This window comes from Molossus molossus, unplaced genomic scaffold (genome assembly GCF_014108415.1).
Source record: "Molossus molossus isolate mMolMol1 unplaced genomic scaffold, mMolMol1.p scaffold_m16_p_17, whole genome shotgun sequence".
Taxonomy (NCBI): domain Eukaryota; kingdom Metazoa; phylum Chordata; class Mammalia; order Chiroptera; family Molossidae; genus Molossus; species Molossus molossus.
In genome coordinates, this window is record NW_023425352.1 from 50428674 (window position 1) to 50444065 (window position 15392).

The 15392-nt window shown below is 41.3% G+C and overlaps 1 protein-coding gene across 1 annotated transcript; it reads left to right on the forward strand.

Annotated features, from left to right (window-relative positions):
* The first annotated feature begins 867 nt into the window (after positions 1–867).
* Positions 868–12167, forward strand: SRGN (serglycin). The gene is made up of 3 exons (XM_036264984.1): positions 868–1010; positions 9492–9639; positions 11704–12167. The coding sequence occupies exons 1-3, from the start codon at positions 932–934 to the stop codon at positions 11915–11917; spliced, it is 441 nt and encodes a 146-aa protein (XP_036120877.1). The 5' UTR covers positions 868–931; the 3' UTR covers positions 11918–12167.
* Positions 12168–15392: the final 3225 nt, after the last annotated feature.

The following is a 15392-nucleotide window of genomic DNA, read 5'->3' on the forward strand; positions in this document are numbered from 1 at the left end:
TCCTCAGCCCTGCCAGGGTCTGCGCACCGTCCCCGGGACCTGGGAAATGAGGCTGCTTCATTGCCGGGGGCAGTGGGTTGTGTGTCTTCTGTGTCTTCTGAGGTCCAGTGAATGGACAACCTCTCCTTGTTTCTGATTTTCCGCTTATTCAAGTCCAGATGACCCAAAACTCAAGTTGAATGTTTTTACCAGGAGGAAAGATGCCAGTATAAATGGCACCTCATCCTAAGAAGCACTTGGTGTGCAGGAGCAGAGGGGGACCCACCACTTCGGTTTCACCCGCGTCTTCCTAACAGAAAATACTCTGTTCTTGAGGTAGGGGCAGAGCCTGCGGTCCAAAGCGAGAAACTGAGTCCGAGAAGCAGAAACTGTTGTGGGAAATCCGACAACACTTTCTTGTAGATGAGAACTCAGCTTTGAAGTTTCACTTACTGAGCTGGGCTCAGCGAGTTATGCTATTCCTGAAGAGAGAGAAAATTAAGACTATTTTACGTGGAAGGCGCTTGAAAAATCAGTACCTTGCTCCCTTGTCTCATCAACAGGGCAGTGGACTCTTAATGCTAGCAATTTCGTGTTTAGATTGTTACTTGAAGAAAGAAAAAACAAACTCTACTGAATGCTGATTCTACTGTTTTAGTGGAAAAAAATTTCTAACAGGCAAGTGGCAAACAACAAAGCTTTTGAAAACCCAGACCTGGGAGAGTAATGCTGTTTCATAATGGGTATGAATAGTTATTTTGCTGCCTTTTTTTTTTTTCAATCTTTCTGTTTTTTTAAATGTGGGTCTCTTTCTATTTGTTCAGGAAATTATGACGTGTGTTCTGGGCAGGGTCTGAGGTTTTAGAACCCTTTCTAAAAGGGACAGAGAGTACCTCCTGCACTTCCTAACTGCAGGGTCGGCGTGCAGGGTGCAGAGGCGAAGCAAGCTGGCATGATGCAGGTACTTCTCCAGAACAGCCGGCTGGTCCTGGCTCTCGCCTTCATCCTGGTTTTGGGTTCTTCGGTTCAAGGTAAGCGTCAGGACCCTTCTCCTCCTGTAATGGTCTCAGTAAACCCCTGGGCTCACACAAATGGTTATGTTCACTTATATTAAGGGAAAGTAGGCAAAGGAAAAGGATTTGTGGTGACTGAATTTCTTAGTGTGAGTTTGGTTAAGTTTGATACCAAGAAAAATTAAACTCTCAGGCAGGCACAACCTTGTAAACTCTTACAATAATTGAAATGCACTATTTTAATTTTGGATAAAAATGTGTGGTTTATACTTTTTTTGGTTGTTGTTAATCCTCACCCAAGGATATTTTCCATTGATTTTTAGATAGAGTAAAGGGAGGAAGGGGTAGGGGAGGGAGAGAGAAAGAGAGAGAAACATTGATGTGAGAGAGATATTGATTTGTTGCCTCCCACAAAACCCCAACCAGGGCCAGGGATTGAACCTGCAACCCAGGTACGTGCCCTTGACCAGGAATCTAACCTAAGGTCCTTCAGTCTTTGGGCTGATGCTCTCACTGCTGAGCCACACTGGCCAGGACAGTTTATACATTTTTTTTTTTAATCCTTACCCAAGGCTATTTCTCCATTTATCTTCAGGTAGAGCGAGAGGGAGAGAAAGGGAGAGAGGGAGAGAAAGGGAGAGAGAGAGAGAAACATTGACATGAGAGGGATACATCGATTGGTTGCCTCCCGCACGACCCCTATCAGAGCTGGGGACAAACCGTAACCTAGGTACTTGCGCTTGGCTGGAATCAAATCTGGGACTCAATGGTCCACAGGATGATGCTCTACCACTGAACCAAACTGGCCAGGGCAGTTTATACATTTTTTAAAACTCAGAAAGGAATAATGACCTGTTGCATGAAGGAGATGGCACCTTTGTTTTGGCGTGTCTACCCACTTCTGAGTGTCTCCATTTACCCCAAGTTCTAATGTATTACAGAGGTGTCATGATAATTGTAATCTGGGAAGTACTATTTTTTAATCAGAGTAAATTTGACTGTGTGTATTTTTTTTTTCTTTTTAAACTTGGTTCTTAGTGAAAATTCAATTATGGTTAGGCATAGTTAATGAAAACCCTCTCAGATTTTAAAGAGAGATCAAAGAATTTTAGTGTTTGTGCTGTTGGTCAGAGAAATATCACATTTGGAAATTTTCTTGTTAGGTTTCTCTGTCATTTACGGTTGTTTAGTCATTCTGAAACAACTTGAAACATATGACAGAAAACAAAAATGATCAGTTTGTGAGAAATATACAATGCCTGCTCCTTTGGTAAATAAGGGATCCTATCTAAATAAGGCAGGATGTCACGGCCTGATAAATAGATGGGAGAATTTATAGTAGAATCACATTAAGTTCCCCTGAATTGTAGAGGAACTATTGAGTCATGGTGACACACATGTCCCGGATTTGTTTCCTTGAAGTGACTTTTAGCTGTCTTGTTTTAACTTCTGGTAGAAATGAAATCATATGGATGATCTCAGATACATTAATTATGTATTGGAAATTTATAAAGTTTTTTATTGTTATGTAATTATTGAAGAACAAACAGCAAGTAATGTTGCTGAAACTTTTCCACTAATCTATTAATTTTTTAAGTATAAAACATTGTTAATTGTAGGGAACAGACTTTACTTGGACCTTTTAGGGGATAACTTCAGCTAGATGAAATAATTCCATGTGTTCCCACCAGATCAAGAGCAGAGAGGTCCATTTGTTGCACAGACCAGAGTGGCCAATGGTTCTGGGTCTTCCCTGGCCAGAGCTAAAGAAGTCTTTATATCTTCTGAATTTCCCAGAAATGGCACATTCCCTACTTAGGTTCAACAGGTAAAACTAGAATTTAAACAAAAGTGTTCCTATGTAGTAGGTATTCATCAAAAAGAAGTGAAGAAAGAAAGAAACCATGATGAAATTATGTAAAGTACCAGCATTCATGTCATCACCTGGTACGTTTAGCTCTTAGTTGGAAAAGAAACTAAAAGAGAGAAAATAAACTGAAAAACTAGGGTGTTTCCAAAGGAGAAGTGCACTTGATTTTGGGATTAAGGGTTTGTGCCCACTTCTGAGTAAGAAGGGAAATAGGCCCTGGCCGGTTTGGCTCAGCGGTTAGAGCGTCAGCCTGTGGACCAGAGAGTCCCAGGTTCGGTTCCCGCTAAGGGCACGTACCTCGGTTGCAGTTTGTCCCCGGCCCTGGTTGGGGTCGTATAGGTGGCGACCAGTTGATGTGTCTCTCTCACATTGATGTTTCTCTCTCTCTTCCCCTGTCTCTCCCTATGGCTCTATCTGAAGATAAATGCAAAAAATGTCCTCGAGTGAGGGTAAAAAAAAAAAAAAAGTAGGGAAATAGGTGCCCACCCACGGCGGCCCGGGAGTGATGGCAGCTCCAGGCTGCAGCACAAGGAGCCGCCGCCCTTTCACCTGCAGCCACGTGAGGCCAGATACGACTCGATAGCGTTCTTTCCCCACCTTTACATTCATTTTCACTTAACCCATTGGTTTGACTGAACTGATCATATTAATGAGGCTTTTACTGAACATATTCAAAAAACGTCTTAGGTTACTACATTCGTTTGCTAGGGCTGCCATAACAAAGTACCACAGACTGACGCCTGAAACAACAGAAATTCACTTCCCCACTGAAGGCTGGAAGTCCAAGATCAAGGTGTTGGCAGGGTTGACTTCATTCTGAAGCCTCTCTCCTGGGCCTACAGCTGGGTGTTTTCTCTCTGTACCTTTACATGGTCCTTCCTCTGTGTATGTGTTCTCAATCCCCTCTCTTTTTAAAAATATGTTTTTATTTACTTTTTTAGAGAGAGAAGGGAGAAAGAGATAGAAACACGATGTGAGAAGCTGCCTCCTGCACGCCCCCTACTGGGGATCGAGCCTGCAACCCGGGCATGTGCCCTGACCCGGAATCAAACTGGGACATCTCAGTCCATGGGACAATGCTCAGTCCACTAAGCCACACCAGCCAGGCTCAATCTCCTCTTCTTCTAAGGACACCAGACATATTTATTGGATTAAGGCTCATCTATATGACCTCATTTTACTTTAATTACCTGTTTTAAGGCCCTATTCCAAAGTCAGTCCCATTCTGAGGCACTGGGAGTTAGGACTTCAACATATGAATTAGGGGGACACAATTCAGTCCATATCAGTTATTATAAGTCAAACCCAAGTGAAGATATGGTGTAAAACTGTCTATGGAGTCGAAGCAATGGGAGCTTGGCGATGTGTGGGAGACCCTGGAGAACACAGATGGCTAATTAATCTAACACAGAGCTCCAGAGGATTCTTGAGGAGGCCTGTGAATTCTAAACTCTTTTATTGCCTCTGTTTTTCAAAGATGCCCATAGCCAAGGGGGTCAGGGCCAGACAATGTGTCTGCTCCACCCTGTCTCCTAGATCACAGTAATGACACTGATCCCACCCATGTGAGCTGCTGTTTGATATTAGTGGGTTTTCCCATCCATTCTCTTGGTAAATGATCCTCACATTCGTTGTGAGGAGGCATTACCACCAATTTAGAGAGAAGAAAACTGCATCTTACACTCATCATCTCCTTTGCTCTTTACATCAACCTTTTGCAAATAATGTATGAGACTTGCCCAAGGCCCATTACAACTAATTAATGTCAAAACTGATTTCAAGGTCAGTTAACTTTCGACTACAACTTGGCTATCTTCTTGGTGGATTAGAGATTTTCTTTATTTAAAACAAAAAACCTTGCTTTGACTATAGCCCTTACTACAAAGTTTACCACTGAGTTGAGGGACAAATTGAAAGTAAACTTGATACTTTTTATAGCTTGTCAAACCATTCAAGGGTGGAGTCTCCTCTCCATACTGTAGAACAGACTGGCTAGTAGGAAGCAACTTCAGCTTAGATAGTGAGGTCTATTTGAGTTTGACCAGACAGTGAATCAAATGGCAGTTTCTGCTTAAGTTTCTCTAACATCTGTAGCAAGTCCCCATTAAGAAGAGGAAATTAGTAAACTGTGATGGTGTTGGGGGAAAATTGGTACCACAATAGAAAGCTTATGGGGATAAGTTATTTGCTCTGGTAATGTTTATTTATAGAAAGTAGTTTGGTAGAGCAGGAATAGTGACAGAGAGAGAGAAGAGAGAAGAAGCAGGAGAGAGAGGGGCAGGCAGTGTGCAGTGAGGGAAAGGGATTCTGAACAAAAACCATTCTTCCTGGAATCCGCGACAAAATCAACCAGCTGATCCAGGAAGCGGGGCCTTTTAAGAAGATAATCTTTCTGTCCATGAGCATACTTCCTTTTATTTTTTTATATATGGTAATCATAAAAATTTCTCTCAGGCAAGATAGAGTCAAGATACTTCCACAGCATCAGGGGCTGAAACTGTTAAATGTTCACATCCTGCCAACACTCTTGAATATATATGTCAGGAATTATAACCATGTTCTTTATCTAAAGAACTGTAACCACATTCTTTATTTTAAAAACATCAGTCCCAAATCGGATACTCTTGGGAGTGGGGGGAGACTTCTACTTTTGATTGCTTTATAAAATTTTTAACAGCTTTATTGAGATAGAGTTCACATATCACACACTTCACCCATTTAAAGTGTACAATTCAATGCTTTTCAGTGTTTTCACAGATAACATGCAACCCTCACGATGGTCAGTTATGGAACATTCCATCACCCAAAAAAAGAAACCCCCTTTATAAATTTTAAAAGCTGAGATTCTGAACTCTGGGGAACATTCTGTATCTTAGATTTCTTTTTTGTCTTTCTGAGAGTATGTACCCTTAGCGGGAACCAAATCCAGGTCTCTCTGGTCCACAGGCCAATGCTCTAACCGCTGAGCCAAACCGGCCAAGCTTTTAGATTTATTTTTTTTACTAGTTTACCGAAGTTGCATTTGTTGTACTAGTGAAAAGTTGTAGTCAATCACCTGGATCCTTCCTCATAAAGTGTTAGTTTTACTTTTCTGATTAACTTCCTATCTATGCAAATATTCTTTTGGCTTGACATCCAGTGCCTCAGCTGCACGTAGAGGAGACTGCCTATTCCTGCTCTCCCAGATGGTAGCCACCAGCCTCTCGTGGCTGCCGAGCGCTGGAAATATGTGTAGTGTGGCAAGTCCCGATTGAGACCACCTTTCAGTGCAAAATATGCACCAGACGTGAAGTTTTAGTATGAAAACAATGTAATAAAATCGATGAATAACTTTCATATCGATGATGTTAAGTAACAGTATTTGAATATGTTGGTTTAAATAAAATGTATTAAAATGAATTTCATTGTTTCTTTTTACTTTTTAAAATATGGCTACTACAACATTGAAAATTTCATATATGGTTTTGTCTTCTGTTTCTCTTAGTCAGCATTGGTCTACACTAGGGATTTTCAACCTTTTTCATCTCATGACACACATAAACTAATTACAAAAATTCTGTGGCACACCAAAACATATTCTATTTTTGTTGATCTGACAAAAGAAAAAAGGTATAATGTGTTGGGTGTTGTCATTTTTTAAAATTTGACAGTCTAAGGGAAAAGAGGTCAGTGTCCCTGACTAAATAGTCAGGTATTTCCCTGGCCTGGTAGCTTAGTTGGTTGGAGCATGGACCATACGGATCAAAGATGCACCAAGGTTTCGGGTTTGATCCCTGGGTAGGGGATCCTGCGGGAGACAACCTTGAATGTGTGAGTGGGTGGAACAACAGATTGATGTTTCTCTCTTTCAGTCCTCCCCTCTCTCCCTTCCTCTCTGTCTCTAAAATACATTTTTTTAAAAGTAAAAGTAAAAATTCTGTGGCCACAGCCGTTGAAAATCACAGGGCTAGACAACATAGGGTGTGAAGACAGCGCCCTCTGCTGGAAGAGATGTTGGACTTTTATCCCACCTACAAGATTAGGCTTCTAAGCAGTACATAATTAGATTCCCAACTTGGGCTGCTTCAGGAAAGAAACAGGAGAAAGAAAGAGCTAAAATGTATTAAATACTTATCATATGCAAAGGCTTGTGTTAAATGTTTCGCACACATTTATCTTGCTTAAACAGGAACTCTTTGGGACACTATTATGCACACTTGAAAGGTGAGAAATTGAGAATCAGAAAGGCATTAAATGCTAGAACAGAAATTTAAATTCTGGTCTTTCTACAAGCTATTCTCTATCAGAGATGAGTCCTTGTTGTTCTCCTAAGCAGAGAAACTAGCACTTAAAGAGCTCTGACCATGTGCTATTCTAAAAACTTAATATTTATATTTCATTATTAGATCTACGACTGTCCTCATTTTATGGATGAGGCAATTGAGGTATAGGAAGGTTAAGTTGGTCAAGGTCACACAGCTGGTAAGGGGCAGACATTATGATGTCATCTTGCTACCTGACCCCTCAACCTCCGGACAGTGACATAGTTAACCCACTTTAAATGACTAGGTGTCCCAATCCAGATATTGTATTCAGGAACCACGGAGAAGATTGTGATAGACTAGTGGTTCCAAAGGAAGGAAGGAAGGAAGGGAGGAAGGAAGGAAGAAAATATTTACTTTTTTCTACATTAGAGTCTTTTTTTGTTTATATTTTTAAAGAAATATTGTTTCTTACAGCAATTTAAAAAATTAAATGAGAAAAAAATCACCAGAGTCTACCACTAATTATCTTTGTGTGTTTTCTCCCATTTCCTCCCATATTTGTTTATGTAGTTTAACTATTATGCACATAAACAATTATTATGCCTACACAGTGGTATTGTGCTTTTTTCACTTATTTTAAAATACAGGTTTTCCTCCTGGCCAGTGTGGCTCAGTGGATTGAATGTCCTCCCATGGACTGAGAGGTCCTGGTTTGATTCCCAGTCGGGGCACATGCCTGGGTTTCAGGTTCGATCCACAGTAGGGGGCGTGCAGGAGGCAGCTGATCAATGTTTCTCTCTCACATCAATGTTTCTATCTTTCTCTCCTTCTCTAAAAAAAAAATCAAAAAAAATATTTAAAAAATAAAAACATATTTTAAAAAAACCAAAAACCCACAAACACACAATACATAAAGTTCTTTTTTTTTTTTTTTTTTTTTTTTACTTAATAATATACCTTGAAGATTATTGGATATCAATACCCAGAGAACTGCTTCATTCATTTAATAGCTGTATTGTATTGTAGGCTGTACCTTAATTAAGTAATTAATTTTATTTTTTCATGTTTTTATTGATTTTTTAGAGAGAGAGATAGAAACCTAAATGTGAGAGAGAAACATTGATCAGCTGCCTCCTGCATGCCCCTCACCGGGGATGGAGCCCGCAACTGGGCATGTGTCGTGACCAGGAATCGAACTGGGACCTCTTAGTCCATGGGACGATGCTCAATCCACTGAGTCACACTGGCCAGGCTGTACCTTTATTTAGATAACATTTCACTTTCCCATCTTTTGCTGTTACAAAAAGTGCTGCAGTGATTGTCCACAGCACTCCGTCTTTTTTTTCTTACGTAGTTGTTATCATTTACATTTTGATCTGAACAGGACAACAATGTGCTGGGCTTTAAAACCACCTTTCCTGCTTTTTAAGAATTTTATATGTCCCTATAATAAAGAGAAGAATTTTAGACATGCCCCTTCTTGCTAGCTGATTGTTAGTCGTACTTGAATAAAGTGTGTGCTAGGGGTGGGGAGATGAACCGTTTGAAGGGTGAAGCGTTTCTCACCACCAGGCCTCCACCCTTGCTAAACGGAGGAATGAAGAATTTATTTCATGGATTAATTAGGGATCTCCTATATCACCTCTTAACACCAGCTACAGAGTGTTTGGCATAGAAATTTAATTCCAAAGAAGCTCTGACATACTGGGATATTCCAACCTGTCCGTCCCTCTGTGACGAGAAGCCTTGATCTTTTGACATCTCTGATCCGATGGGAGGGCAAGCGAGAGGCCAGCTTTTTATGTTTTCATTCCTCAGCACGCTCGATGGCTCTGTAATATGTTGGTACCTTCCGTATATTCCTTAACGTTCGTGATTCGACTCATCTCTACCACAAGAGACAGGCAGCACCTGTGTGGCCTGTTTTCCTTTGTGTAAAATGGAGATCGTAGTACAAACATAATAATAGTTAATATTATCAAGTGTTTACTGGGTGCCTGGCACTATGTTAAGGTCTTTACATGCATTTGTCATTGAATTTTTGTGACCAGCTTATGAAAAAGAGACACTGAGGGCTCAGGGAAATGAAGGGTTCGCCGCTCACTGGGAGCCCAGCTGGGACCTCGCTCCAGGCAGCTGATGGCCAGCGCCGATTCTAGCCTTCAGCCCGGGGCTGCTTTGTAAGGTGCTGTGAGTGGGACAGCCAATATCTAGAAAAGGCTGCCACACGGTGGGTGCTCCTGTTATATTAATGGTCATAAAACCTATCTACACCTTACCTTCTACCTAATTTAGAATCTATTTAATTAAACATTTCCAAGTGACAGAAAGATTAGAAGCTGTGTAAGAGATACCTATTAACCACGTGGTTGCTTGTTTGGGCAGGTTTACCTGTGCGGAGAGCCAGGTACCAGAGGGTCCGCTGTAATCCTGACAGTAATTCTGCAAACTGCATTGATGAAAAGGGACCAATGTTCGACCTGCCTCCGGGTGAATCCAACAGAATCCTCCCTCCAAGGACTGACCCTTTTACGTAAGTGGACTCACTCTATTTTCCCTTTCACCAGTCTCTGTTGAGATGTTGGCATGGAGGTGGAGGGCTGTCGGGAGTGTTTACCTTAGGCTCTTGCTCTGGTGTTTAGTTTTCACTGCACTGTATTTACCGGTAGATGCGATGTGCAAGCACACACAGTTCCGGCATTCTTTTGCAAAATTTTATTTTGGCAGAGACAAAAATGGAGTGAAAAATTTGTGAAAATATTTTTCACCAATAGGTATTGAAAATTATTGAACATTATTTGTGTAAATAAAACACAATAGATAATAAGATCTAATAAAGTCCATCAACCTAATGATACACAAAATGTGGTATATCCCTAAAGTATAATGTTATTTAATTATAAGAAGGGAACTGAGTACTGATACATGCTGCAACATAGATGAATCCTGAAAACGTTAAGTAAGTGAAAGAAAGCAGACACTAAAAGCCACATAACATGTGGTCCCATTTATATGAAATGTCCAGAATAGAAAAATTCAGAGTCAGAAAATATATCTGTGGTTGCCAGGGGCTGGGGTAGGAAGGGAGGCATAAAGAGTGACTGCTAATAGGTACCGGATTATTTTTTTATTAATCTTCACCTGAGCATACCTTTCCATTAATTTTTGGATAGAGTGGAAGGCAGGGAGAGAGAGGAAAACATTGATGTGAGAGAGGCATTGATTGGTTGCCTTTCATACGACCCTTATGTTGTCCTGATTTATTCACTTTTTATTGCCTGTCTTGCCCACTAAGTTATAGACTTCTGGAACACAGATCTCAAGTCAGTCCCCATTCTATCCCAGGCACTCAGGACAGGGATCAGTGTTCAATAAATATTTATTGAATGCATGCACGAATGAAATGCTAATCTGTTGCATGGTGTGTGGTTTATTATTTTCATGGAGAAAATGACCCATAGGCTGTGAAACTCAATGTTTGTCTCTGATGCTTTGTTGACTTCTTCTGCCACTGAGGGGTGGCACCACTGCTCTGAGCTTTTGATCTGATTGGACATCTAACCACCACACTGAATTCAGCCAAATGAATGCACTTATTTTTGGGGGAGGAAACGGAATGTTAACATACTGGCAAATATAATGCTTAACTTGTTGCAAAGAATTTCTTACGAGTGGGCTTTGTTAAAGCACTGTGAATTATTAGAAGTTTGTGGAAATTTTAAATTAGGAATGTCATCTATTGAGGCTGACTTGTTTGTCCTTTCTTTAGTGGGAGAAAATGGAAAAAGAGTCTTTTTATTTTTGCCCTGGCCGGTTTGGCTCAGCGGTTAGAGCATCGGCCCGTGGTCTAGAGAGACCCTGGTTCAGTTCCCGCTAAGGGCACGTACCTCAGTTGCAGTTTGTCCCCGGCCCTGGTTGAGTCGTGTGGGTGGCAGCCACTAGATGTGTCCCTTTCACATCGCTGTTTCTCTCTCTCCCTCGCTTCCTCTCTCTCCCTCCCACTCTATCTGAACAAAAAATGGAAAAAAAAAAAAAGTCTTTTTATTTTTAATAAATGATCCCTTAAGTAAATTCCAAATATAAGATTGCTATGCTCGTGATAAGAAAATTAGCTTTGGTCCGGCCGGTGTGGCTCAGTGGTTGAGCATCGATCCATGAACCAAGAGGTCGCCAGTTCGATTCTTGGTCAGGACACATGCCCAGGTTGTGGGCCCAATCCCCATTGGGGGCATGCAGGAGGCGGCCAATTGATGTTCTCTCTCATCGATTTACTATCTTTCTCTCCCTCTCCCATCCTTTCTCTCTAAAATTAATAAAGGAAAAACTTAAAAAAATAAAATAAAATTAGCTTTGTTTGCAATGGACAGATGTGAAATGGATAAATGCAGTAAGTTACGTAAAATAAGTACAGGCAAAAGTGGAAAGGTCTCACTTATTTTTTCTTTTAAAGCACTGAATATATGGGAAATTTTTTAACTTTTAATTTGATTAACTGGGTGGCTGCATTTAGTTTCTTATCTGAAACAATGTATTACAGTTATCTTCCTTCTGTCTCCAAGTTTACTGTGTTTTTTTTCATTTTTCTGTCTTACTTCAGATTCCAGAACTGGAATGACGTCTTCCCTCTTTCTGAGGACAATTCTGGCTCAGGCTCTGGCAGTGGCTCTGGAGGTGACGACTTCCTGGCTGCAGAGGAGGGTGACTACCAACCAGTAGATACGAATGATGCTTTTTACTACAACTTTAAGCCTGTGCCCAGAGACGACCAGGACTTGGGTCAAGATGGACCAGAAGATAATTTTATTATATAAAAGAGAGGGTTTCCTCCCTTGACACCAGGCAATGTGTTCAGTCTATTTTGTATACCATAGTTAAATGGTTTGGGGACAAAAAATTATATAGAAATTTTAAAACATCTGAAAAAGAAGTTTGTTTTATCACCTCCCCCCTCCATGAATTATTAAAGCCTCCTTTATCTATACAATTGTCCTAGAAAATACTTGCATTTTCTTTGTATCATATTCAAATCAATATCACTATGAAATTAACTAGATTTCCCATGTCTATAAAATTGCTTTAAAGAATACATTATACTGTTTTTCTTTTTTTAACAAATTCTTTTGAGAAGCAAATTGACAGACAGTATTTCATAACTAAGCCTTCAGGAACCTGACTTTGATTGTGAATTATAGATATGCCCATTTTTTAAATGAAAACAAACAAAAAAACTCCAAGGAAATGCACAGTGAATTTATAGAGTGAGAATCTGATATGTTTTACAGTATAAAGTATACAGCTCTAATATTACCATTGGATGTGTTTGCAGAGCTACTGGACATGGTTTGTTTAGAAGTATGATTGCTGTTATAGTTACAAACTTAAGACCCAAATTAAAGTACAGATGTGCTCTCAATTCTTCATACTACTTTACCTTTATTCCTTGATATCTGTTTGCTCTATGTTGTTCTGGGTAAACTCAAGATAATTATTTTTGTTCAGATGCTTTATTAACAAAATAGAAGTCTCATTTACATTTTTTTATAGTGAGATCAAACTTTGTAACTAGAATCAAATCCTATTAACTAGTAGATGAAGAAAACAATCATACTACAGGAGGAGGATTATTCTTGTCCAAGCACTTCCTCTTTTTGAAGGCTGTTCCCATTTCTGTTCCCCCTAGTTCTGTAAAGCCTTTGCCATCATTGTCTTGGATCCTGTCCTGCACTGTCCAGAGCTCCTCTTCAGAACTGAGGACTTAAATTAATCTCTGGTCAAGAGAGCCACCTTGTCCAAGGCCACACCTTCTTCCCAGGGCAGCCTGTACCAAGTGACTGGTTGAAGTAGACATATGAATGCCAGGCTTCTCCCCTGAACTTGGGGGCAACTCAAAAGGGCCATCACAGATTCAGAGCTCCCTGAGGGGTCTGCTGAGGCTTTATTGGGACTGCTTTGCAGCTCAGTTTCTTTCTCAGTCTTGCTTTCTTCCACTGCCCTCAAGTTACGCTCCCTTGGGAACTTTCTGCATGCTAGTTTGCATCTCAGAATTTACTCCATGGAGAATCCAACCTGTGACAACTGGTGCCGGGACAGGTAGAAAGCAGATGGTAAAATGGGAGCTAAATCACCTGCTGCCTGGCTGACAACGAGGACCCCACTCTGGCCATAGATGCAGCACAGGCACAAAATAGAATTGCAATTGTTAAAACTTTTGCTGATGATGAACTGGGGTGGGTGTATCAGCGGAAGGAAGTGTACCAGGGTGTGATGTATTAGGCATTAGAGAGCTGTGAAGAATCAGGCATTATAAAGACAATGTTAGTGGATGGCTATTGCTTGAGGCAATTAATGCTTTTAAAAGAGACAATGAAAAGCCAAGGATAATTAATTAAAGACTAAATGGAAAAATCAGTTGGCCTCCTTGGCAGCATATTAAGAAACTCTTCTGCAGTGGAAAGGCCGGAAAAGCTGAGGCCCAGGCCCAGGGTGTAATCATAAGAATATCTGAGCTCAAGAATGTTTTCTTGTCAACTTAGTCAAGTCTATATGCAAAGTCGGGGTCCTGACTGGAAAAAATGGGACCCTGAGAGATGAGAACATCTGGGTCGATACACTTAGATGAATCCCCATATTTCCCCTCTGAATCTAGAGAGAGAACCAGTCTAAGAACTAATGATTTCTTCCAGTAGGAAGGTGGTTGAGAGACTTCAAGACCACATGTCCCCACCTCCCTCCTAGATCAGTAACTAAAGTTACATATAAACCAATAGGAAAGCGTAGGCCTGCTAAGGGGGAAAGGTGAGGCTCTCTGAAGCTTCTGCAGAACCTGCCATACCTCAGAAGCAGAGTGTCCATGCAACTCAATTCTAAGAGTGCTAGATCAAGGGATAAAGATAAAAATCAAATTGGATTAGGAAGTGTTTACCAGTGTTACCAGACTAAAGGTGCTGATTTGCTTATGTGCATCAAAGGCCAAAAAGACACCAGCATGAGCTTGCAGCGAAGTAGATAAGGCTTTATTATTTGAGGAAGTGGCCCACATCTGGAGTCACAGATGAGCGAAGGTTCGAAGACCTGGCTTCCTGATGGCTTCTAGGGGATGAGTTATATAGGGCAAAAGTCATTCATCATGATAACTAAGGGAGTTTGGGTTGTGGTCAGGGTTGTGATCTTTAGATTGGTGGGCACTAGGGTAGGAGGTAGTTGATCATTGGTTCTGATGTCAGCCATGGCATCGCTTCATCTAGTTTCATCTTTTTTCCTGGGTCTGGAGCTGAAACACAGCTGAGGCCTCGATGTTATCTTCACTCAACCGCTGAGCCACACCGGCCAGGGCTATCTTTAGTTTGATTAAAACTCTGTCTCGATGGTTAATAGACCTGAGGCTTTGTTCCTAAGATTATTTGATATCCACCAGGATCTTAATGTTGGGGGGCAATGGGAGCAGCACCAGGTGTTAGGCCTGTGGGGTCGGACTGGACCTGGGTTAAGCGACCTTGGTACTTGAATCTAGCTAGGAAATAATTCAGAGTCAAGACAAACTATGAGAGAACACTTATTTGAAAATCACAGAGGTAGAAGAAGCAATTTGTAGAAGAAATGAGCTTTGAAAACAAGTTATAGAGGCAAAGAAAGGGCCCTTGGGAGTGAAGAAGGCAAGGGTAATGGCCTAGATGTTATCTCTAGGGAGAAAAGCTCAGGGGGTCCAAACTGCATGACCAGGGATATGCTAGGGGAGGAAAGATCACCCTGGGGACGAGGTCCCCCATGACTGTCCTTCGCTAGGCGCAAAGGGTTTTCCTGTACCTGGCCCATCGTCCCTGCTCTGCTCATATCTGTTTAACTGCCTACCACAGTTTACTGCTTTTCTGGGTCTGGAGCTGAAACACACTGAGGCCTCGATGTTATCTTTAGTTTCATTGAAACTGTCTCTGTGGTTAAAAGACCCAAGGCTTGAGGCTTATTCCTAAGATTATCTGATGACAACCAGGGCCTCATTGTCCCTGGGGCTTAATGATTAAGGGAGTTGACACAAAAGGGAGAAGGAGTCAGGGTGTCGAATGAGGCCAGTTTGAGTAGAAAGGAAAGAAAGGAGAGCTGTGGCCAGTTTGGCTCAGCGGTTAGAGTGTGGGCCTCTGGACCACAGAGACAAGTTTGGGTCCAGGTTTGGGTCCCTCTAAGGACACCTCGGTTGCAGTTTGCCCCTGGCCCTGGTTGGGGTCATGGGGGGGCAACCAGTTGATGCATCTCTCTCAGACACATTGATGTTTCTCTTTCTCTTTCTCCCTC

Excerpts from the sequence above, each read along its gene's own strand:
- SRGN (XM_036264984.1), top strand. The coding sequence starts at position 932 with ATGATGCAGGTACTTCTCCAGAACAGCCGGCTGGTCCTGGCTCTCGCC. Across the intron at positions 1,011-9,491 it reads TTTGGGTTCTTCGGTTCAAG|GTTTACCTGTGCGGAGAGCC; the intron begins GTAAGCGTCAGG and ends TTGTTTGGGCAG. Across the intron at positions 9,640-11,703 it reads CCAAGGACTGACCCTTTTAC|ATTCCAGAACTGGAATGACG; the intron begins GTAAGTGGACTC and ends GTCTTACTTCAG.